This window comes from Helicoverpa zea, chromosome 3 (assembly GCF_022581195.2).
Source record: "Helicoverpa zea isolate HzStark_Cry1AcR chromosome 3, ilHelZeax1.1, whole genome shotgun sequence".
NCBI classification, from domain to species: Eukaryota; Metazoa; Arthropoda; class Insecta; order Lepidoptera; family Noctuidae; genus Helicoverpa; species Helicoverpa zea.
Window position 1 is genome coordinate 2,102,713 of NC_061454.1, and position 24,825 is coordinate 2,127,537.

The 24,825-nt window shown below is 37.8% G+C and overlaps 3 protein-coding genes across 5 annotated transcripts in view; all 3 read left to right on the top strand.

The window, feature by feature from the left end:
• LOC124645830 (endonuclease/exonuclease/phosphatase family domain-containing protein 1-like) overlaps positions 1-9,158 on the top strand; it is a 42,113-nt gene extending 32,955 nt beyond the window's left edge. For all 3 annotated transcript variants that reach the window (XM_047185754.1, XM_047185755.1, XM_047185753.1), the window contains 2 exons: positions 4,796-4,960; positions 7,100-9,158. In XM_047185754.1, coding sequence (XP_047041710.1) covers positions 4,796-4,960; positions 7,100-7,335 — 401 coding nt within the window. In that variant the 3' untranslated portion in view covers positions 7,336-9,158. The remainder of the gene's footprint in view (positions 1-4,795; positions 4,961-7,099) is intronic.
• Positions 9,159-9,360: 202 nt separating this feature from the next.
• Positions 9,361-12,604, top strand: LOC124646031. Its single transcript, XM_047186048.1, has 4 exons — positions 9,361-9,867; positions 10,721-10,939; positions 11,684-11,817; positions 12,160-12,604. The coding sequence occupies exons 1-4, from the start codon at positions 9,607-9,609 to the stop codon at positions 12,236-12,238; spliced, it is 693 nt and encodes a 230-aa protein (XP_047042004.1). The 5' UTR covers positions 9,361-9,606; the 3' UTR covers positions 12,239-12,604.
• Positions 12,605-19,934: 7,330 nt separating this feature from the next.
• On the top strand, positions 19,935-23,514 carry LOC124646205. Its single transcript, XM_047186302.1, has 5 exons — positions 19,935-20,388; positions 21,811-21,905; positions 22,093-22,222; positions 22,520-22,653; positions 23,210-23,514. Exons 1-5 carry the CDS (start codon positions 20,125-20,127, stop codon positions 23,262-23,264), a joined length of 678 nt encoding a protein of 225 aa, XP_047042258.1. The 5' UTR covers positions 19,935-20,124; the 3' UTR covers positions 23,265-23,514.
• Positions 23,515-24,825: the final 1,311 nt, after the last annotated feature.

Here is a 24,825-nt window from a genome sequence, read left to right on the forward strand (position 1 = left end):
TACGGTAGTCCATGTCTCGTTTCGTGATAAAATGTCGATAATATTAGTTCTTTTAGTACACTATTAGTAGCGTTAAAAACCATGCATGATTCTAAGAAGTAATAAGTGTTATTATATTAACTAGTTTATCAAATGCTATTGTACCTTTGTTTTATGGTTGAGATTTTTTACGCTCTACAGAATATAACATGATATGAGGAGAAACATATGATATGCTACATTCATCAAAGACATTCCATAATACATTATATTGAAAATGAAATTCTATCTCTAGTAGGCAAATCAACAGATAGGTTATTGAAATCCACATAACCCTTAATTTTCTAACCCTAAATCTATGTAACGTAACCATATAGGATAACTAGTATCAATTTATCCAACTCCATTACAATACCTACAAATCGGAAAAGGAAGCATAACCACTCAATTTGTAAGCCATTAAAATAAAATCGTCGAGTATAAAAGTCGATGCTAATTATCGGACCATATTCATCGTGTCGACATTCACATTTGCCTGTACATATAGGCAAAGTCAAAGGCGATGAAACAACTTTATTGCTTTCAAAACTAAGTTCAATTCGGCATGAATTCTGAAGTTGAATGTCGACGTCTCAGCGGCCATCTTTGTTTGTTTCGGTGGCCGGTGAAACGGATAGGCATGCATTCGGCTTATTATTTTGTATTGATTTTTGTGTATGGAAGAATTGTGAGGTTTCCTAGATTTGGGCTATCGATACTCTTCTATGAAAATTTACAGATTTTGCCTTTAGTGTAAGTAGTACTGTGGCTTACTGGCAAAGTTAGTTAGATAGTAACTGGGTTGGCAGGGTTATTTACAGAATCCTTCCTTCTTCCATTTTATCAATTTGACTCTCATAACAGATGCAAAATGCTGCCAATATATAGACGGATAATAACGAAGTAAGTTAAAGCATATATGCATACACTAGCTTACGCCAGGGGTTATAAGTGGCTCAACTTCATCTGGGTCATTAGTAAAAATGGGCGTGCCGCAGGGCTCAATTTTAGGTCCTTTTTTATTCTTAGCTTATATAAATGATCTCCCGTATATGATGTCTGAGATCTCTGACATTATTTTATTTGCTGATGACACTTCCCTTGTCTTCAAAATTAACAGAAAGGAATCTAGTCCCATAAACGTAAACGATAGCTTGGTTATTCTGAGCAAGTGGTTTGCCGCGAATAACTTGCTTCTTAATTCTTCTAAAACGAAATGTATTAAATTCTCTTTACCTAATGTAACACCAGTAGGGCTCAATATCGTTCTGGACGATAATAAGTTAGATGTTATTAAGCAAACCGTCTTCCTGGGCATCACCATAGACTCTAAATTGCAATGGGGTGCTCACATCTCAGCAATGTCAAAAAGGCTGAGTTCCGCAGCTTATGCAGTCAGAAAAATAAGACAGATTACTGACGTTGCTACTGCTAGGCTCGTGTATTTTGCTTACTTCCATAGTATTATGTCCTACGGTATTTTATTGTGGGGGGCAGCGGCGGACGTAAATTCAATATTTGTACTCCAGAAAAGGGCAGTTCGTGCAATTTATGGCCTCGGCCCTCGCGAGTCATTGAGAGAATTATTTAAAGAAATTGAAATACTTACACTTCCTTCTCTTTACATTCTTGAAAATATAATGTTCGTACGCAAAAACTTAAATCAATTTATTGTTAAAAGTGATATACATTCGATTAATACAAGAAACAAGCACAAACTAGTAGTTCCGAGATTCAGATTAACGAAATCGAATAAATCGTTTTTAGGGAACTGTGTCCGTTTTTACAACAAGCTGCCTAAGTGTGTAACCGATCTCACGGATATAAAATTTAAGAACACTGTAAAATCCACCCTCATTAAAAAAGCTTATTATAAAATTCAAGACTTCGTTGACGATAAAGATATTATATGGCGATAACTCATCTCTCCATGTGTGGCTTCCCTGGCAATTAAACGTCTTTTTCTTTTCTCTTTGGATTGTATAGATTTACTGTTTACCTTTCAGTTGCATTGTATAATTTTATCAGCTTACTATTGTTATGTAATAGAATGTTTGTGACAATATTACTTTTTAAAAGAGTGTCTATGGAGTTTCTTGCCGGCTCTTCTCCATGAGACCAACTTTTTGGAACCGTGCAACTAATTTGACGTTTCATAAGAGCCTGCAAAGGCCTATTTGAAATAAAAACAATTTGATTTTGATTTTGGTTATAAAAACATCCGAATAAAAAATAGCCATAGCCAGCCAAATAATCTACCACCAACATTATTTTTTAAATCACTTCAGAAGTTACAGAGATTTCAAACAAATTCTTCAGCTTCAAAATATAAAGTACACAATTCAGTTATTGCTATTGATAGTTCAAATTGCTAGAGCAAAGCATAAAACCAACTGAAGGTAGCGAAATAATCTATAACCGTCACGACAGGTGTACAACAACAAAGCAAACAATTGCATTTCCTTCAAACAATCGATTATTAGAATTGCAATAACTACGTAAATGATAGATAGGTAGTAAATGACAGTAGCAATAGATAGCAACAGGTTGAAAAGGTAACGTAATTGATTTTAATACCGCACCTGGCGTTATTGTAACTAAATAATTGACAACGATTACAAAGTTGTTATCTATTCATAAGGCAGTTCCATTTTTATACTTACGTATTCTAATATTGCTTTTTTTTATTTATTGCAACTTTACACATATTATTTGGACATTGGAGTCGCTGTTGTGGAGTCAGTTTGTGCTGCTCCCTATCTGGCATAATGTCACAAAGCACTCAGAAAGCCCTAAGTTCACATTATGTTCGGAAAATGCTGGTGCACTAGGTATAATATGTCCTGCACAGGTGGCTGATCTTCTCATACGAGAACAACCTCTGTGGCTGACAGTCGGCTTGGACGCCATCAATCATCATCATGTTCGGGCAGTATGAACGTCAAACAACTGATTACATATTATGAATTTTCACATTCAATTTCCAAAGTAAACAGTATATAAAAAAATACATTTATCTGTCGGAGTATGTAGTAATATTAGCTGTTTAAAACAATAATATTACAATGTAACTATCTCTTCAAACCAAAACTATCTATGAACTGCGATGCCTTCATAATCGGTTTGTTAATTCTGTTATCTAATTAATGTGCATTAACGCGTTTTATTGCTCGGATGAACAAAGAAATAATTAGGTACTGACAGCAGCTGTGGTTAGTCACCAGTGCGTCATATTGGTTTATCTTAGTATTGAAGTTCAGTATAGGCAGCAATAATAACAGCTGTTTCTACTGTTGAGATTATACCTAGAGATAGGATAAAATAAACTGATTATCTATATTTATACTTCACACTTTTGCCAGACAGAGACGTCCTATTGTAGTTAAAGAATGAGAGGTGGCCACTGCGGTTGCTCAAGGCACCACAAGGTTTTTCCAAATCTGCAATTAATGGCAACTAAAATAAAGCAATAAAACCTATTTTATTTGAACACATTAGCACTCTCATATTTAAAGATCAGGCGTTCTCCTTTTTCCTGCCGACCACCAAATCTTAATTCTTTGAAATGTAGGCTGCCTCCATTTTCCTCTAAGCAACCACAAAATTCTTGCTATCAGAACATTTTTGGGATTTTCCACACTCAAAAATTTATTTTGGACGCTATAAACTCAAGCTAGGTCTTAACTTGGGCTTAGTTCTTCATCTTTATCAGAACAATGAAACATTGTTTAAACACAGGTCAGCGATACTTCTGAGACATTATTTACCATAACGTGACATAATAATCTAGATGATTTCATCAGCAGACGGAAAATCTAGATTTTTCTGGTTAAACGATAAGGCTTAGTTTGGTTGCCTACAAATATGGGGTTTCTTCCAAAGACTCGTTTACATATTCATTAGTGTGACTGAATCAAAATCTTATGCTATATATTTCGCTTTATCTTTTATGGACTATATCTGGTAGGGTCTGTTTTTGAGACATATTCTTTTCAAGAGAATTTAGTTATTATTCAGGCATCTTTGGCGAGGTTCAGAACTAGTGAAACCAAAAAATATTATCCAAACGGAACTCCCTTTTTTAGGGTTCCGTAGCCAAAATGGCAAAAACGGAACCCTTATAGTTTCGTCATGTCCGTCTGTCCGTCTGTCCGTCTGTCCGTCTGTCACAGCCGATTTACTCGGAAACTATAAGTACTACAGTGATGAAATTTGATGGGAATATGTGTTGTATGAACCGCTACAAAAATATGACACTAAATAGTAAAAAAAAGAATTGGGGGTGGGGCCCCCCATACATGTAACTGAGGGATGAAATTTTTTTTTTCGATGTACATACCCGTGTGGGGTATCAATGGAAAGGTCTTTTAAAATGATATAAAGTTTTCTAAAAAACATTTTTCTTAAAGTGAACGGTTTTTGAGAGATCAGCTCTCAAAGTCGTAAAAAGTATGTCCCCCCCCCTCTATTTTTATAACTACGGGGTATAAAATTCTAAAAAAAATAGAGGTGATGCATGCTAATTAACTCTTTCAACGATTTTTGGTTTGATCAAAGTATCTCTTATAGTTTTTGAGATAGGTTGATTTAACTGTAATTTACGGAACCCTTCGTGCACGAGTCCGACTCGCACTTGGCCGGTTTTTTTAATTTTGATATTGCTTGATTTTGTTTATCAGGAGGAGTCTTTCAATAATGTCATCCACATATCACGTAACCTTTTCCTTTACAAAAAAAATACATATATTTATTTCGGTTTTATCTCTATTCTTTTCAGCGTTCCTGCTATGTAGTCGACCTGTCATCGTGGTGAACATTCACGTCAAGGAGAAGCTGGACGCCAGTGACGTCGACAGCCTCAGGAGTATAGCAGACCTGGCGGTGGCCAGCGGCACCCAGCTCGTGTTCATTGGAGAGTTCCGTACCAGGAGTAATGTGCAGAGTAAGTAGCCTTCTTCACTTAAGTTATAAAATATAAAAAAACCACTTCAAAACATAAGGTTTTCAGTTTGACCTGTATGTTTTTAATGTTTATGCGCGATTATCTCACGTTTCATCATCATCATCATCATCTCAGCCATAGGACGTCCACTGCTGAACATAGGCCTCCCCCTTTGATCTCCACAGATACCTGTTGGAAGCGACCTGCATCCAGCGTCTTCCGGCGACCTTTATAAGGTCGTCTTTATAATCTCACGTTTAGCTGAATTAATTTTGATGATATTGAAGTCAGTTTTATTTTATTAGTAAAAAGTTTTTGTGTTTGTAAACAGTCCGAAACTGAACCTATTTGAAAAAATGTTTCACTATTGGGAAGTAACACTACCCTCGAGTGACATGGGCTATGTTATAACCGGGGACGGGTAAAAAATTCCATGGGACTCTGGTGAAACCACGAAAAATAGTTAGATTGTATTAAAAATGTACAGTGACGTCATGAGCGTATTAAAAAGAGTCTGTCATGAAATAAACCACTCAGTGTTATGGTCACATCATAGTAACTATAAATATTGCACTATGAGTGATTTTCACTAAAAACATATTCTATTATTCAGAACTATTATTATCAGCAACACGATATAGGCTTTCACGGCAACCATTTATTGTCACTCAAATATTTATAACTACAAGGTCATGTTATGTAACTAACACTACAAAAACGAACAATTGACAACGAAAATAGATATCAGTTTGCCATCATATCAGTTTATCAGAGTGCCGGATTTAACCATTTAACAAGAGTCGCAGAAGCCCCGAACCTAGATCTAATTAGGTACTTAAAGGGATGCATTTTTTATGGGAAATCATCAAATGACCCCTCACGCTGCTAACCCACAGCGGTGGGTTAGCGGGTTTGCAGCGTGAGGGAGTGTCAGACTCTTACTGACTAAAACCCATCATGTTCCTTCTTAAGCCCTTTATGTATCAAGGCCGCGTACTCTAACAGTCCCGCAGCCCCGGCAGGAAGTAAAGGGTTCTTAAAGTTATATGCACGCGAACTAGCATTTATTTTTCGCTGTTTTGCTTCTAATGTTACTTCGGGCCCCGCGCTTGCTTAATCCAGCACTGATCATACGAGAATAGAAAAAGACAGTCACAATGACGTATTTAAAGCCAGAAAAAAACGTTCTAAATTGAAATTAATTCTATCACGAAAACTGACGCACCGCATACTTTTTAATCCGGCCTAACGACAGTAATCTTCAGAAGCAACAAAGTAGAAGATAAAAACAATAGGATTAGAGATAGGCAAGTGTTCGTTATCGTTCAAACAAGTTCATTATAATAATCGATGGGTCTTATCTATGTTAATATCTACATTAGGACACAGCTGTGGTCTGTGGTACGTCACAGAGTATGTTGAAATATCACGTGCGCAGCTCAAGAAAGTTTTAATCCAAGAGGATTTATGCAATTCTATGAAAATAGATTTGACAGTCTGACCTCATCAGGCTTAGGCCATAGGATTATGATGGGCCACCGTTTTTATGCTATATAGACTTCCTATCGGTCTTATAGGAACACTAGGCCAATTCTTAGATGGGTCACCGTTTTCATACCATAGAGACTTCCTATCCTCGGATGAGCTGTAACTGTAATCATTTGCCGGATCTTTTACCAATCTTGTTAGAAGAGTCTCATTGGATACAGAAAATTTTAATAGGCATACAGAAAGTGCAACTGTGTCTGCGTATGAATTTATGCCTTTATATTTTATACCTATAAAGACAGTGACCACAATTCCCTCTTAAAAAAAATGAAATGAGTCCGTTTTAGCGACAGCCGACCTTCCTAGATATTACTAATCATACACCAGGTGTTCGATAATGACAGCATTTAAATACACAGCACTAACCTTGAACTGACAATGTCTAAAATAGTGCAGAAGACACTATTTTTATGTAGTCTTACTCACATTTTCTTTTAGTGATGTGTGGAAAATTGTAATGGGAGATAAATAGAAAGCTTTACTTTATATGAAAGTTTTCTCTCATTTGTTTGCTTCTCAATAATGAGGATGTTTCAATTAACTGCACAAACTTAAATCATATTCTATCTTTCTCATATTCTCATATTCTAGCTTTCAAGACCTGCCAATCCGTACTGAACGAAGAAATAATCACTACAGTGGACGTCAAAGCTACTGGCCAGAGCAGCATCCTATGTCCTGGCATGTTGGACAGCACCAATTTCAACGGCCACTCCGGTGCCATCAAGACAGGATTGAGCCATCTAGCCATACCCCGAGGTTGGTCCTGGGGCGGCCCCGCGTCTCCATTCTGCCCAATCTGGGCCGAAATCAAGGTCCCAGATTGACAAAAATATATTTTAAACCATGGCATTAACGAAAATCTAGCTAATTTTATACCATCAGCTATTCTACTCTATAAACAGAGCCTTTTCGTGGCGTTATTACAATTCTATTTTAATTGACGTCTGACGGCCATTTTGAAACGTCAATCTTGGCGCCAATTATTCTGTCAATTTTATGGTGTCAAAATGTATTTGCTATGTATCGTATTTATTGTTTTAAGTGTTAGATTTTTTAATATTACGTGATAACCCGATCTTCTGGGTTTCAGCGTGTGTTTATTCAGTATCTATTTATTTTAATTGAGTGAAGGTAAAACAAAATGGCGGTTAAGCAGATCGGGTACAAATTTATTTATGTAAACGAATTTTTAATCAAGACTTGCTGTGTTTAACGTATACCTATTGCAATAAATAGCTACCTTAATGTGTGTACATTTAGTAATGTAGGACCAAAATAATGTAGTCCAATTTTCTTACATTGCCCAACCAAAGCATTTGCATTGCAATTTTATTGAATTACCACAATTTAGCAAATTATGTTAAATAAATGAATTTGTAGTATATATTTATGTAAATAAACGTAGTCTTTGCGGGGCATAGACTGAAAGTGTGCTTTTTAATATTAAGTAGGTAGGAATAATAGGCGTTTTTTTTAACTGTCATTTTGCAGAATTCGGGTAGTATTTCTTTGCATTCCTTTCATTATAACACAGTAATGGTAAAATTAGTACTCTTTTGAAATGGTCACAGAAATGGTGCTTTGTTTTCAAATAATTTTGGGCCAATTTACTTGGTCAAACGGTGCCCTTTGCTCTAGTTAATAATGTAGCCAAAAGTACTCATTGTTCAATATTAGAATGAATATCTATTATATGATTTAAATATCCTCGCCGGTCGTGTCGGATTACCGTCCCATTGGGCTATGAGAGTGAAAGGAATAGTGAGTGCACCTGTGTCTGCGCAAATGCTCGTGCACTATAATATGTCCTGCACAGCTGGCTGATCTCTTTGTAAGAGAACAACCGCCGTGGCCGAAATCGGCTTTGGATGAAGTAGTTTAATTTGACATATATTGTAAGTAAAATTATGTCAAACTAGGTAAAAGTTCAAATATTGAACAATCAGGTCATAGTTAACTTTTCTTGTTTTTACTTTTGTTATTACTCACACTTATTTAATGGTAATAGATTATTTGCATTTAGTATATAAACATAGACGGTTTCTTTTAGTAAATTATTATTTTGCACTCAATTTTTTAATTAAAATTTTCACAATGCAATATCTTAGTAATATGGCCATTGACTAATAAATGTGACTAAAATTGTGAATATTTTGGCCTTCAATACTAATAAATATAATCTAAGATAAATAAATAAAAAAAATCTACTTAATATTTTTGTATTATGTGATTTTGATCTCGTATAGTAAGATGAAAGTTATTGTCCGTAGATTTTTTGTTTTTCAAAATTCATTTGTCTGCTGCAATCTACTAAACAGCTGCACCATTTTCGCAACTTAAACAAAATAAATCATGTATTAAAAATAGTTATCAGTATCAATACTATTTTTGAAGTCATATAATAGAAATTTCTTCAAGTATAATAACTAATAATGATATTTGTATATTTTATTAATGTTTTGTTGGGTATTTAAGGGGTCCATTAAACAGATGTTACTGTAACCAGAGATTCCACGTTGTCTATGGTTTATCAATTTTGTGATAATAAAATAATATATTATTTTGTGGTATTATCTGAATAGTTTGAAATGTTTATTACATGGTGTAAATTATTGATGAATTTTAAAATAAATTATTTAAATTATGATGAGGTGGTTTTATTTTTTATTTGTAATGTATAAAGTTCGCGCTCGCCATGAAACATAGCTTCGTAGATTAACGCTTTGACAATTACGGTTATTATTATTATTTTATCAGTTCTGTGAAACAAAGGTTTGGCTTGATCCTTAAATTTATTTACTAGGTATCTTTATTTCTACTTTATTTATATACTTATGGTAACCCTAAATGAGTTATTTTATCCAGTTTAAAGTCTAATTGCGTTTCAAAAACATTATTTTGAATTTCGCCGACACTCATAGCTTGGTCTCAAGTGAAGTCTCCTTGCAAAAATATTCTTGCATATCCAAAAAGATCAGTTTCTCAAATTCTACCCTATTGTCAATAAAATCTGTCATACCAAGTCATATTGACAAAGTGATCCTACTACCCGAAAGTCTTCGAGTTTTATCAAATATTCTTAAAAACATTTAAAAATGCCTGACGTGGAAGCCAGAATGGAGACCATGCTCTTCAATTACCAGACTACATACAAAACGGACTACCGTAGGGGGGAAATAATCCCCCATGTTCCTACTGTTTACAAGGAAAAGCCGACATGTTTAAGAATGAGGCCCCCGCCACTCAAGGACGTGCATACATTGACAGCTTGGAGGAAGAATGCTATACCGTTTAGCTTGATGCATCATCCGAAACCTATTATTAGGACGGACCCAAATAAAGTGCCGGAATCTTATGTAAGTACATACTTGCTTCCACTTGTGGTTTCATTGCATTACGTGGGTAGTACCTAATTCGCGCAACCGATCAAAAAGGAACACTTAATTAAGTGGTAGGTACAATAAATATTAAAAATATTTTACTGATTTGCCAGTAAAGTGAAAGTTTAAAAAGGGATTATAAGGAGTTGCGTATGTTATAGAAAACAACAATGATTACCTACTTAATCAAAAGGAAATTTTATTCAAGGTAGATCCGAAATATTTGTACCACTCCGAAACGTACTACGCTACGCTGTTCATAATAAAGTGGTTACAATAATACGTACATCATCTGTTACAAAATTTCCACTATCTAGCTCTCACGGTTCTTCAGTTACAGCCTGGGGCCCGATTCTCCTAATTTTACTTAAGCGGCATACAATTCACATTCGACTGCGATCCAATCACGACTCGATTACGATTGAAGTGTATGTGGCATTCCGCTATTTGTTCTTTTAAATAAACGTTTTTATCCTTTTCTGTCATTCAATAATGAATCATTTTGTCTGCAATTGATTTACGATTGCAATATGATTGTAGAACAAACTACATTTTAGACCAAAATCACCAAAATAGCAGACCAATCGTAAACCAATCGAATGTCGTTGGAATACGATTGGTCTTATATTAGTAGCAGAATGCCCGATATGCTTAAAACTACTATTGCGATTCGATTTCTATTCAATTTTGACATTATTAACTTAGGAGAATCGGGCCCCTGGTGAAAGACAGATAACGAAATCTTAGCAATAGGTCCTCTGGGTATGGAACCCCAACAAAATATAGTATACCCTACAGATCATATTAAACAATTTGCTATCACACATAGGTGGTACCCACCGACACGGAAAAAGAGAAAGCTATCAAGACCCGTCCCCGCGTGGTCATGTCTCCCGCAGTAGCTCTGGACGATTTAGACCCTGAGACACGCAAGATTCTCTGCGAGTCAATGTACACCAGTAATACGACTAGAGCCTCGAGGGAGGCCATTGCTAACTATTTTACAGTGAAGGCGCCATTGCCAAGCCTACCTGCGCCCGCTAACCCGGTATTTGATAAATCATTTAAGTAGATTTTTGCGTAGTTATTTTCAGAAATAATTTTCTATTTCAAACTTTGTACTTACCTATCCACAAGGTTATTTTTTTATTTATACTTACTTGAAAATGGGCATCAGTAGGTGATGGTGGGATTGTCAGTAACAGCATTTTCTCAAAATTTAGAGTTCAGGTATTCGTTATTTCGACTGCTTTCAATAATATGTGGTTATTTTGTTCATATATTCGACGAGTATTTTGTTTATATTAGATTTTAATGGACTTTTTGACACGAAACTTTTTGGTCTTTTGGATCCGTAGTTTTGGATTGTACCAAATGCGCATCGTATCTAGATGGCTGGACATCACCAGAATTTTGACCATACATGTCATGTTTTACATATCTAACTGTTTCTTCATGTCCGAGTCCTGTGTGTTTACTGTCGCGATACCTTTTTCACACACGGTTGGTTAGCCCAATGGTAAGTTATTAATTAACTTGTGTTATGGGTGCTAACACAACTGATAAACTACATATAGCTACATATATACATATTTATAAATACATATTGTAACACCCAGACCACGGCCAACAAGCATGCTCATCACACAAATGTCGACCGAACCGGGGATCGAACCCGGGACCTCAGGTTCGGCAGTCCGGCATGGTGACCATTGCGCCATCGAGGTCGTCACTGGGGTGTTTACTGTGTACTTAAACTATTAAATAAATAAATACCATGGTCTGGTTCTAGATAACGCTGCCATCACTAGAATTCCCCTACGTATCTCCAGAATGGAGGATGGAGACCGTCCAGTGGGATAGAAAACAATTGAGAGGCTACTGTGATCCTACCAAGGAGTTCTGGCTCGCGGAGAAATTGCCGCCGTAAGCATTTTATATTTAGACATTTATTTATTGCAAAATCTATACTGTTAGAGATATGCATCCTTATCCTAGGTTTACATTACCCTGCTAGGGCGCACCAAATTAACTTAAAACTAGATACTATCACAACTGTGCCTACCATACCATAAAAAAATGATCGTCTCATATATAAAAATGAATTGCTGTTCGTTAATCTGCCTAAAACTCGAGAATAGCTGGACCAATTTAGCTTATTTTGGTTTTAAAATGTTTGTAGAGGTCCAGGGAAGGTTTAATTAAACGATTCGAAGTTCGCCGGATCAGCTAGTAAAAGATACCTAAGTACTTATTTGGTATTTACAGTTGCAGAGCGTGCGAAGAGTCGGAGATGGTGAGGGCAGACAGGGATATGCGTTACAAAATGAAGACTGGAAGATTTTGATAAATATTCTAGGGTAGATGAGGAAATATAACATTTATCTATTTGAATGACGGTGAAAAACGTTGTAGGTCGTTTCGATGCGTTTAACATAATTTGCGTAGGTATCCTAGACTTTTTCTTCATTTTAATGACGAATGTATTCGAATAGGAAATATTTAATTTTAATGGTTATAAATACCTATTTATTTAATTACGTTTTTCGAACTAGAATTAATTTGATATAATTTAGATGAAAGTCAAACATTATTTTAGATAGCTTTATGGGAATTGTGTCGCTTTATTTTCAATTTAATTAATTTTAGATCTTTAGTTTTATTTGTAGCTGCCTACCTACATCTCGTTCGTAATAAAATATTTATAATTATACCTTTGCTGTTTAATTCATTATAATAAGAAGACCAAGTACAGCACAGTGCCTTTTGGGCTTGCGGATAATATTCAAGATATGTAAGGGCCGGCGCCCACTGCCGGCGTGGCACGGCATGGCATTCCGCGGCATGCCGTGGTATCCCGCGGCGTGCAGTGGCATGCCGTGGCCGTTTGTTGCCCGTGGTACTACCAATAGTACTACCAGTAGTACCACGGGCAAAATTTTCTTCCCGTAGTACTACCAAGCGGTCTGGTATTACCACGGGCAAGAAAAAACTACCCGTGGTACTACTGTCAATATTTTAGGTTTTTTTCAACCCTTTTGTTGTCACAGTTGATATTGTCATCCTAGAAAGATAAATTGAAAATTATTTTTTACATGTGGATATATTTTGGTTCTATTTCGTAAATAGATCTGGTAATTGTAAAATTTTTCATTGCTCAAAATCGACAAGAGTCAAAAACACTTAATTTTTTTTTCACAAATAAGAATTGAATATCTACTTACGTTCTTCGTTTTATTTAAAATATTAAGTAGGTAGTGTCATATTCATTAAAATAATCGATCGCATTGAGTATTGATATGATCATGTAAGTTATGCTGTCCTAGTACTTTACTTTTTTGGTTCGGCCGTATTCTATAAATTAGTTTTTGACTAATCACCTCGCCCGGGGAAACTACTTTCCGTACCCGGATAAAACGTATGTTGCGTTCAGCACAGAGAGTGTAGCTTCCTAACAGTGAAAGAATCATTGGATTTAACGCATTTGTTGCACTTCTCAACTTGTACATCAGGTTCAAATGGTGCACTTCTCAAATGGCAGACTTCGCAACTGGTGCTCTTCGCAAATTGTGTCAAAGTGACCATCGAAAAAGGGACACTATTTAAGTGAAGTGAAATTTTGGATTTTTTTTTTCTAAAATTATGTAGGGTGGGTTTAATTAAAATTGCTTTGTTATAATTATTTTGGAGTAGGTGACTCTTTCTTACATATTTTTTTTCTTTTTGTATGACTTTGTATTTATTTTTAAAACTTTATAATTTTTTTTTTTGTAAATCATGAGCCTAAAATAAATATAAAATATTTGAAACTAGCTTCTGCCCGCGACTTCGTACGCGGACCCTGTCCCTTATGCCAGCGACTACGGGGTCAGCGAAATCAAAGATCTGAATCGTCTGATATTGAATTTTAAGGGCCCGTTGACTTGAAAACAACGGAATACGCATAGCCATTAGAAATGTTCCATATATTTAATTTTTGTACTTTAACGGCAAAAGCACAGCAGACTAAACAAAACGCTGAGAACTGAACCGCAATAGACGTGACCATAGGGATAAAAGTAGTGATTCTAATTAGTCCGCATTTAAGTTGTGTGTGGCAAAAATATTACACGTATTATTACGTAAAAAAACATTAAATGTTACTGAGATGACAGTCGTGATGACTTAGTGGAAGTCGTGGTGGTTTAGTGGGTAGAGAACCAATCTCTCAAGTATGAGCGTGCGTCTTTAATTCCAGGTCTGGCAAGTACCTGCCAATGCAACTTTTCTAAGTTCGTATGTACTTTCTACGTATATTTTGGATACCGTTATTTGGAGGGGATGTTAAACTGTAGGTTCCGGCTGTCATTGAAAATTCTTGGCAGTCGTTATGGGTAGTCAGAACCCAGTAAGTCTGACCAGTTTTACCGAGGGGTTTTGGGGGTTGAGCGGTTAACCGGGTTGTGGAGGTCAAATAGGCAGTCGCTCCTTTTAAAACACTGGTACTCAGTTGCATCGTGACTGGAAGTCGACCCTAACATAATTGGGACAAAGGCTCTTGAGATAATAACGACAATAATAATGAGATATAAGCATCGCAGGATATCTGAGGCTGATGACGGGGAGTAGCGACCCCGCGGGGCATATATACTGAGTTCTCCAGGGAGAGTATACTGTCCCCCATCTCCGGCCGGTCGGAGTGAACCATGACGGGGGTAGGTCTCACGCCTCTGGCTTGGCTTGACCATCCAGAGTGGATTCGCTTGAGCAGGGTTAGTAGCCCTGCTCGGAGGATAGGTGCCTCGTGGTAAGTGACCCACAGGGAGCGCGTAATCTGCGTTTAAAATCCGCCGAGGTATCCTCACACTTCAGCCGCTCATGTCCCTGTTGCCCTTTTGTTGCTATTCAGTGACAGATTCCCGGGGGCCCAGTAAGTGAGCTGGCGAGTCTCCACCTGCCATTTTTACATGTATCTAATACATTGTCATCGGCAGGAGCCATAGTTCCCGTAGTTTCCCCATTCCTAGTCTATGAGCATCCCATCACAATAGCCCAAGTAGTATTCATCCACAGTTTGCAATGGTATAGCACAGATTGTCTTTTTTTTAACGACGTTCTCCGGGGATTGTCCTTGGGTTCATTTCTATAGTGTATAAAGGGATAATTGTCGGTTTTGTGTCGGTTTTGGGCTTCAGCGTGTTGGCTTTGGCCTCACGTTTGCCTCCCAAAAATTCGGAACTCTGTAGTCCCGAGGTCTGGAAGAGACATAAAAAATAATAATTAGATATATGTAACGCAAAAAAATCGGAGAGTGGGGGCTCGTGACGCCACGTCTAGGTATGTAAAATTTGTACTAAGCAGTGACTTAACACAAAATTCAAGCGTGTTATATCTTCGTTATTATTTATTTGTGAGAAGGAGAAAAGAAAAAATACGTGTCCATTATTTTAGGGTTATCTAAAAGACGGACTAATTACTTTTTTTGATTCACCATACCTATTTCATAACATTCATTTCTATACATTTCAAGTGTAGTATTGCTCTTGAAGTTCCACATCAGGTGTTCCAGATCTTCGATGTTTATACGTCAAAATAGAGAGTGCTTATCAGATTGAACCACTTTTGCTAAAACGTCATATCTTTATAAGCTATAGTCTAGCTGGGCTCCTGGGTTTCCACATCAGGTGTTGTACATCTTCAATTTTTATAAGTCAACAGAGAGTGCTTATCAGATTGAACAACTTTTGCTAAAACGTCATACCTCTATATGCTATAGTCTAGCTGGGCCCCTGGAGTTCCACATCAGGTGTTTTAGATCTTCAATTTGTATAAGTCAATAGAAAGTCCTTATCAAATTGAACAACTTTTGCTAAAGCGGCATACCTGTATATGGTACAGAGAAGCTGGGCTCTTGGGGTTCCACATCAGGTGTTCCAGATCTTCAAATTTATTATCTCAGCTGAAAATGCTCATCACATGAAACAATTTTTGCCATGACACCATTTTTGTATCTCTTATAGTTTTGTTGGTCTGTTGGTGTTCTGCATCAGGTCTTCAAGTTTCGAAGATAAGTTATAGCCTATATGTTGACCAGGCTTAATACTGACACAACAAAGAAAAAATCATTGAAATCCGTTCAGTAGTTCGGAAGATTAGCGTGTACAAACAAACAGACATACAGACATACAGACATACAGACATACAGACAGAATTTTTTTTTTGGATTTGTGCTCCATTACTGTTTCTAAACCCCACCCAATTATTATTTTTTTAATATATTCAATGTACAGACACAGTTTTTTTACAGATTTATTATATGTATAGATAAGTTCGGACTTTGACTGTTTGCCTACTCGCTACAGGAGCGGAGTGTTTCAAAACTTATAATCCTGAGCGATAGCGAAGGAATCAAAAGAGCACAAGGTGAAAAATCTAAACTTTGCACTCGAGTGCAACACGTAACTTTTCACCCCACCTCATCATACACACCATAAATCACCCGAGTAGGTATAAAAAAAACCTACCAATCCCAGAATTTCGATGCAACTGCTCTCCCCGTGTACCAGGACAGCATAACTTACCTGAGTATTCCAATTTCCCGACGAAAATGATCACCAAGTACCAGGATAGCATAAAATACATCAAGTAAATCGAGACCAAGGTATTCAATTCTTATTTGTGAAAAAAAGACTAAGTGTTTTAGACTCTTATCGATTTTGAGCAATGAAAAATTTCACAACTACCAGATCTATTTACGAAATAGTACCAAAATATATCCACATTAAAAAAATATATATTTCAATTCTCTTTCTAGGATGACAATATCAACTGTGACAACTCTTTCTTCTTTCTCCTGCCCTGTTCCCAAATATTACTTGGGGTCGGCGCAATATGTCATTTTCTTCCATTTTCCCCTGTCACTCGTCATACTGACACTCACTCCCTTCCTATTCATATCATCTTTCAGGCAATCCATTCATCTTTTCTTAGGTCTTCCTCTTCCTCTCCATCCATCTACATTCATACTTAGCACACACTTTGTTGCATGCGTATCATCCCTCCTCATTACATGTCAACTGTGACAACAAAAGGGTTGAAAAAAACCTAAATTATTGACAGTAGTACCACGGGTAGTTTTTTCTTGCCCATGGTACTACCAGACCGCTTGGTAGTACTACGGGAAGAAAAATTTACCCGTGGTACTACTGGTAGTACTACTGGTAGTACCACGGGCAACAAACGGCCGTGGCATCCAGCTGAAAGTCCAGGCACTCTGGCATTCATCTGCGCCCTACCGAAATGCTTTATAAGTTTCAACCTTATTTCAACTAGCTAGCAATCATAATTCCTCAACCCCTAAGTGTCCCGTAGGTACGTCTCGCGGCATGCAGTGGCGCGCCGCGGCATGCCACCGCATCCTGCGGCATGTCGCGCCATGCCGTGGCATCCTGCGGCACGTCGCGGCATTGTGGTATACAAATAAAGTAACATAGATTCTAAACTCATTGAAATAAGATTCAAAATAGCACTAAAATCCTTTGCCGTGCCACGCCGGCAGTGGGCGCCGGCCCTAATAGACCAGGGTTTTGAATTAATGATGATGGGCAATTTTGTATGAACCCTGGCCTGATAACCAATAAAGTTCTAATGTATATTATATTATTGCTTATACCCTACAGTTACTGAAATAAAACAGTTCATGTCAAGAATCGACCGGAAATAAGTACAATCGGGCACAAAAGAGTTATACTTTTTGCACCATTTTTTTTTGTTAAAATAAAATCCATAGTAGAAAATTCATTGTATGATGTATTTTCGTCAACTTATCACTTATTTAAGTAAGCCTAGGGTAGACTATCAATTAAAATCGGTCTTAACTAGGCATTGTTTTAATAGCAAAACAAAACATAAAAACTTTTACTTCTACCACCGTATATTATTTCCATTATTGGAGATAGCATTTCCTCTTTCTGCGGCACCAGGATAGTCGGCCCTGGGTTGTCGAATTATTAGAAAAGTAGCGACCCACCCCAGCTTCGCACGGGAAAACAGTATTTCCTCACTATTTAACGGATGTTATTACAAATGCCAGCACAGCTCTAATTCCACAGGATTATATTTCAAAGCAAAATGTATTATCCTGGCCATTAGATGATGTCTGTGCACGACAAGTATTTGCATGAAATGGGCTACGAATTTGACTGAACTGATTTGAAAAATCTTTCAGTGCTGGAAAAGCTACGTTATTAATAACTAGCTTTTGCCCGCGGCTTCGCTCCCGTCAACTGACTTCTCTATTTTACCCTATTTTTTTTTTCATAAGAACCTTCTCCTGACAATAACAAACACAACAAAAAAAGAATTAGCCAAATTGGTCCAGGCGTTGTTGAGTGATGCGCTTACCAAGACATTTTGCGATTCATTTTTATATTATAGATAAGAAGATAGGTTTTTCTTATATACCATACGTGCCAAAGTAGTTTAATTCCATAGGCAGTCGTAGGCTTACAGGACTGATATCTTTTTTCCCCAGTGGTTAACAATGTTCCACCAATAATTGATATTATTGATTATGCCGGTTAAACTCACTGGAACAGCGGAATAGTTACACCTTTTTTGTTTTTTTTTTTTTTTTTCCGACGTCAAAAATCATCAAATGACCCCTCCCGCTGTGGGTTAGCAGCGGTGAGGGAGTGTCAGACTCTTACTGACTAAAAACCGTCGTGTTCCGTCATAGGCCTTTTATGTACCAGGGCCGCGGTATCTCTTTCGAACAACCCGCAGCCCCGGCAGGCCTTGGCCCTGCTGGGCCCCGCTGGGGTTGCTGACATCTCTTTGAGGAGCGCGTGGAACAACGCGCGCCGTCGACACGGGTCTGTCGTCTAAGCAGACAGAGGGACGATGAGCCACCCGAACTCACCGCCCACAGACCCACGCCTACGGTGGCCGGGAGTCATCTCGCGACACCCGGCGCCCATGGTGTCTACCTGGTCCAGCGCGGCGGCCGGGATGAGAGGTGCGAACTCTCTGGCGTTCCGCCTCCTCCTTCTCGAGCATGACCGCTTCGCAGAAGGAGGCGACGGCATCCCATTCCCTCTCGCCCCGGACCATGGCCTGAACCAGGGCCGGACGCGAGAGGTCGCCGCCGCCCAAAGCCTCGACGAGGACCCGGCGGTGCCCTTCCCATGCGGGGCACACCTGGACTGTGTGGTCCACCGTGTCCTCGGGGCTGTCCGCACAATGGTGACACCCGGGCGCCTCCTCACGACCGATGCGGTGCAGGTAGCTCCCGAAACAACTGTGTCCGGTGAGAACCTGCGTCATGCGGTACGTGAGGGCGCCGTGACTCCTCCCGAGCCACTCCTCAAAGAGGGGACTTACCGCCACGATGGTGGCGTGCCCTGCACTGGGTTGCGACAGTCGCTCCCTCCAGGAATAGTTACACCTTACGTTGTGAATACTAACTGTTATATTTTTAATATGGACACATGCACTTTCTGTGACACGTCCTGACTGATATTGACAATAATATAATGCACTTAACAGCCCTCTCATACAAAATGAAGTGGTTCAAGTCCATGGGCTGTCCTATGCTATCAAGTGTCATATCTTCGTTCTCCGGTGGTTTACAATATTTTGCCCATAATAAAAAATGAAGCTTATGACATAAGCTATCATTTGATGTGCAAATGGTTTTTATTGGATATACCGGTTAGACTCACCGGAATGGCGGAATACGTACACCATACGTTGTAAATACTACCTACTAAATAATCGTTTTTTTTTTTCAATAAACTTGGAAAATATGGGCACAGACACCTTCTGTGACTCGTTGTGACAATTATTGACAATAATAATGCACTTAAACATCCCTCCCATACGCACTGAAGTGGTTCAAGTCCATGGGCTGTCCTATGCTATCAGGTGTTATATCTTCGTTCTCCGGTGATTTACAAGGTTTTGCCCATAACAAAAAATGAAGCTTAGGGTATAAGCTATCATTTGATATGCGAATGGTTTTCATTGGATATACCGGCCAATTTTACCCATCATCCTTACAGACAAACGGGCTCGCACAGCCATTACAGGGCCCAAAGTTCTACAAATAAAACCTTATTCAATGACTATAGAACTGCCACAGAAAAAACACAAAAATGTCTATTGGACCCAAAGGGACATTTTGATGTCATTCGTTTTCTTTCTGAGTGTATTTTAATTTTTATTTGTGTTTTAATTTTCTGTTAATTCCCCGTCATGACGGATCCCAGCCTCAAAAACTACGAATCTCTGATTTTCGATAGTGAAACAACTTATAAAGACAATTTCCGCGTTTGGGAGTTAAAGCCGGATGTGAAAACTACATATAAAGAGAAGAAGCTGGCCCTTAGGCCGTGCCCGGTCCCGTTGAAGGACTTACATGCCCTCACGGCTTGGAGAGACCCAAACGTACCTTTTGACCTGTACCATAGACCCAAAGAGATCATTCGTACTGATCCTAGGGTAATTCAGAAGAGTTATGTAAGTACCTACGATGTATATTTTGTGAATGCCTTTCTACATATTTGCAGTAGATAATTTATCCTACGCATCCATGTTTATTTCCTATAATTAGTGTTATTTTCGTTATTTCGAAGTCGTGGTGGCCGAGTGGGTAAAGGACCAACCTCTCAAGTATGAGGGCGCGGGTTCGATCCCAGGTCAGGCAAGTACCAATGCAACTTTTCTAAGTTTGTATGTACTTTCTAAGTATATCTTAGACACCATTGGCTGTGTTTCGGATGGCACGTTAAAATGTAGGTCCCGGCTGTCATTGAACATCCTTGGCAGTCGTTACGGGTAGTCAGAAGCCAGTAAGTCTGAAACCAGTCTAACCAAGGGTTATCGGGTTGCCCGGGCAACTGTGTTGAGGAGGTCAGATAGGCAGTCGCTTCTTGTAAAGCACTGGTACTCAGCTGAATCCGGTTAGACTGGAAGCCGACCCCAACATGATTGGGAAAAGGCTCGGAGGATGAATTAGTGTTATTTTGTTCTTGACTCTGGACACTCATTTGCAAATTAAAGGATCCGCCTCTTACACTGTAGTGAGCATCCGTCGCAGGACTCCTGGGTTTTGTAACATTAACCTCCCCTTATATGTGAATAGGACTGCCATCCGTCCGGGTTTCCCCGGATTTGTCCTCGTTTGGAGGCCGTCCGGGGGCCGTCCGGGCGGGGTTTCAAGAAGTGTCCGGGGAAAACCCGGACACTTTTCATGTAAGGAAGCTCCTCATAGAATTTAAGTATATGTTAACCACCCAAAACGAAAATGTGAAAGGCTGCCAAGTTCGATAATATGGGAATGCTTCGCCTATAAAAGAAGTGAGATCTGAATAAGTACCAAGTTCCATATACATACCTCAGTTAAAAATAGTTACTTTTTAATGATGTTACTTGGCAAGTTTTCACACACCTTGTTATAAACCTACTAAACGCAATGAATCCAGTATATAATTTTTGTACCCTTCTTTTTGCCGCTTTTTTTTTGCTCGAACTTGGCGGACACACTGCCGTGTGTCTAGATAGTAAATGGATTACAAATTAGGTATTATTTTGTTTTAAAAAAATCGTACTCGTTCGGGGAAAATATGCGATTTACGCAAAATGTCCGGGTTTTTTTAATGTTGGTCCGGGTTTGGCGAAATTCGAGATGGCAGCCCTATATGTGAAGAGTGAACTGTTTGTGGTCCTATCACGTAGGTTCTTAGCCTAAATGTAAGTCTTACATTTAAAATTCTCTGTCCCACCTAATCGCATGTCTTAATAGCGCATCCGGCCGTGCTCTCGCTGTGGCGGCATATTGGGCTGACATAGTGTAGTCTCAATATATGACATGTCATCGACACGAAAGAAGAAGAATACATTTAGAATTCAGCGTGTTGGTATATCTGTTGTCTATTTTAGGATAAACCACCAGATTTGGACCGGGAGAAAGTTCAGAAGACGCGGCCCAAGGTGCTGATAACTCCCGCGTTAGACATAGATTCCCTTGAAGAGCCGTAAGTGTCCTAACTAACCCACAAAACCATGTACTTAGTAAAATATTTGTAACCACACAGATAAAGAAAGACATGATAAAAAATCCTTCTTTATTAGGTACTGTATTTAGTATAGATTAATCAGACAAGCAGTTTTTTTTTCAATAACTACTAACATTTAAATATTGTTCGATTCCTTTAACGGCAGTCATCGTCAGAGGTTGGTAGACAATATGTACACATCCACAACGGCGAAAGCTCTAAAGGACGCGGTGACGCTAGCCCACTTGGAAGGCGTGAGGGCGCCACTGTCCGAAGTATATGCGAGATGCAACCCGGTGAGATGTTTAGCAGTTTTTTTGTTTTTCTATTCGGACAATAGACACCCCCAGTCTGGTCCCGAAGGCCACCAACGCTTAGGGTCCATCTACACGGTGCAAGTAGCTGGAGCAAATTAACATGCGCAAGACTCAATTACGATTGAAGCGTGGCATTCCGCTATTTTGTCTATTAAATAAACGTTTTTATCATTTTTTGTGATTCAATATGATTAACTTAGCAGAATTAAGCCTCAGGTGATTTAATATTTAAACCTGCAGTTCACTCGGGTAAGTTAAATTTTATTTACATTACAGGTAGCCCTAGAGCCGGTGAAGGAGCCCTACGTGTCTCCGGAGTGGCGCATGGACAGCATGAGGTGGGATAAACGCCAGCTCAGGACTTATACTGAGCCCACTAAGAAGTTCTGGCTTTCTAGGGGACTTTCTCAGTAAGTATGCCACAGTTTTCGCACAATGGGCAAATTTCTATGGACCCTGGGCTTTTAGCGGCCAGCGCTGATTTTAGTACGAACTGATGTAGTAGGTAGTCCTATAATTACTATTTTGAAGTTCAATCCCCGTGGTGAAAACAAAAAAATCCATTTTTGTGTCTGAATATTGAACTTTTCTGGCACCTGACATTCTGGTCCATATAAGTTTGCCGATTGTGCTTTAATGGCGCACAAATGTTTGTTCTGGTCTACTCGCTCTGCAAACAGTAAAAAATTGCTTGTGTATATTTCTAAAATGTTCGCGAAATTGCAACCTTTGTGCGCAAACACCAACTAGCTGTGGATTCGCGATGACGCGTACCTACATATTTTTGGGGACATCTAGACATATCTCATCTGCCTAGCCTTTTCCCAACTATGTTGGGATTGGCTTCCAGTCTAGCCGGATGCAGCTGAGTACCAGTATTTTACAAGGAACGACTGCCTATCTGACCTCAAACCAGATACCTGCAGGAATTTTGACATCGGAATAATTGCATATTTTTATATCCAGTTGTCCGGAATACAAGGCCACGGGAAGACCGACGAATCAAAGAAGGGGTTTCTGAATCAACGTAGCTGTATTGTCAAACTTAAACGTATAACATTAGTTGTAGACTGTAGTACATTGTGTTTATTATATTATTACAAATTAGTGCAGAAGTAATCATTTAGAATGGCTAGTGATGCGAGTCCCATAAACGACTTATCGATTGTTTATCGATTAACACATGAAAAGTGGGACATATGTTTTTTTTTCGTATGTACGATTATCTATAATGTCGTGGTTTTTGTGCAAAATCTAATTTGGCATCTTAATTTATTTAAAATGTAAATGAAGTTTTCCCTACTTCTTAAAACTTGAATGGGTTACCAGATAATATCATTGTTGATGTAATTTTTTTTATTTGAGAAGTAAGAGTTTACTTACTGAATTCAATAAAAATTGGCTTAGTTGAGTCCGATGTATTCCGACAGCCTTAATTTTCACATAGTTTCAGTAATCATAAGTAAAATCTTACTTTCAAATACATTTATAATGATATTATTTGTTATTTAATACCAAAATCATTACTTCTGCACTCAAATGTAAAATAAGGCAGCTGTTTTTCAAAAGTTTTCATGTATCAAGATATTGAACTAACTATTGAAATATATAGTATCTTGAAATATGAATACTTTGACAGATTTCATATTTTAGCATAAAAAGTCTTGATTATTTTATCTGTGTTATGTAATTACCATTTCAGAAAGCAAAATGTCTTAAATATATAATACTTCTATGACATTTTAAAGTAAAAAAAATGGTAGTGCATAAGAAATATCGGATTATAACAATTTATATAGACTTTTTGAGCTAAATATTTCATGTGCATAATTTGAAGCAACAATTAGGTAATTTTTTAAGTTTTTATAAACATGTGAAATATTATTTTGGTTAAACATTTTATTTAATACACTTATATTTTAGACGACAAATTTAATTTTATAAGGCGTGTATAACATTAATTGCTTCTAGCTTTCATAATATTCGATTTAAATACAGATTTTTGAAAAAAAGTTTTTATTTTTTTATTTAACATTTTGAGAACCATTAAAGATGAAATGATAATAATTAACAAATTATAACAATAATTTTATACTAAAACTAAAAAAAAGCACTTAAAATTGTCTTCTGCACACTCTTTTTGATTTCCCTTATTTGACTGAATGGTGTTAATTTTTAGAACTACATATTTGGTCACTGGTATCCCTAAACTGCTATTAATTTTGATAATTTCACCTATTGCACTCTTATAGTGAATTGCACCATTTAGTTTTTTGTATGTCAAATTGCCGATTTGACCAATTTCACAGCTGATTATGGTTTGGTTATCGTTATATGTAGTTAAATGGTGCAACTCACTCTTAGCTTTGCAGTTAAAAACATTTTTACCCCAGTGTACAGAAGTCATAAGATTCAATAAAAAAAACGGTTAGCCCCACAAAAGCCTTAAAATTAAACGTAAAAATAAATCAATATCACATATTGTTATTTATTATGAATTAACAATTAAACTGACTATGTTATCGACGGAATTATTATTTAAGGTTACGTCAAATCTTTTAGATAATGACGTAATAATCTAT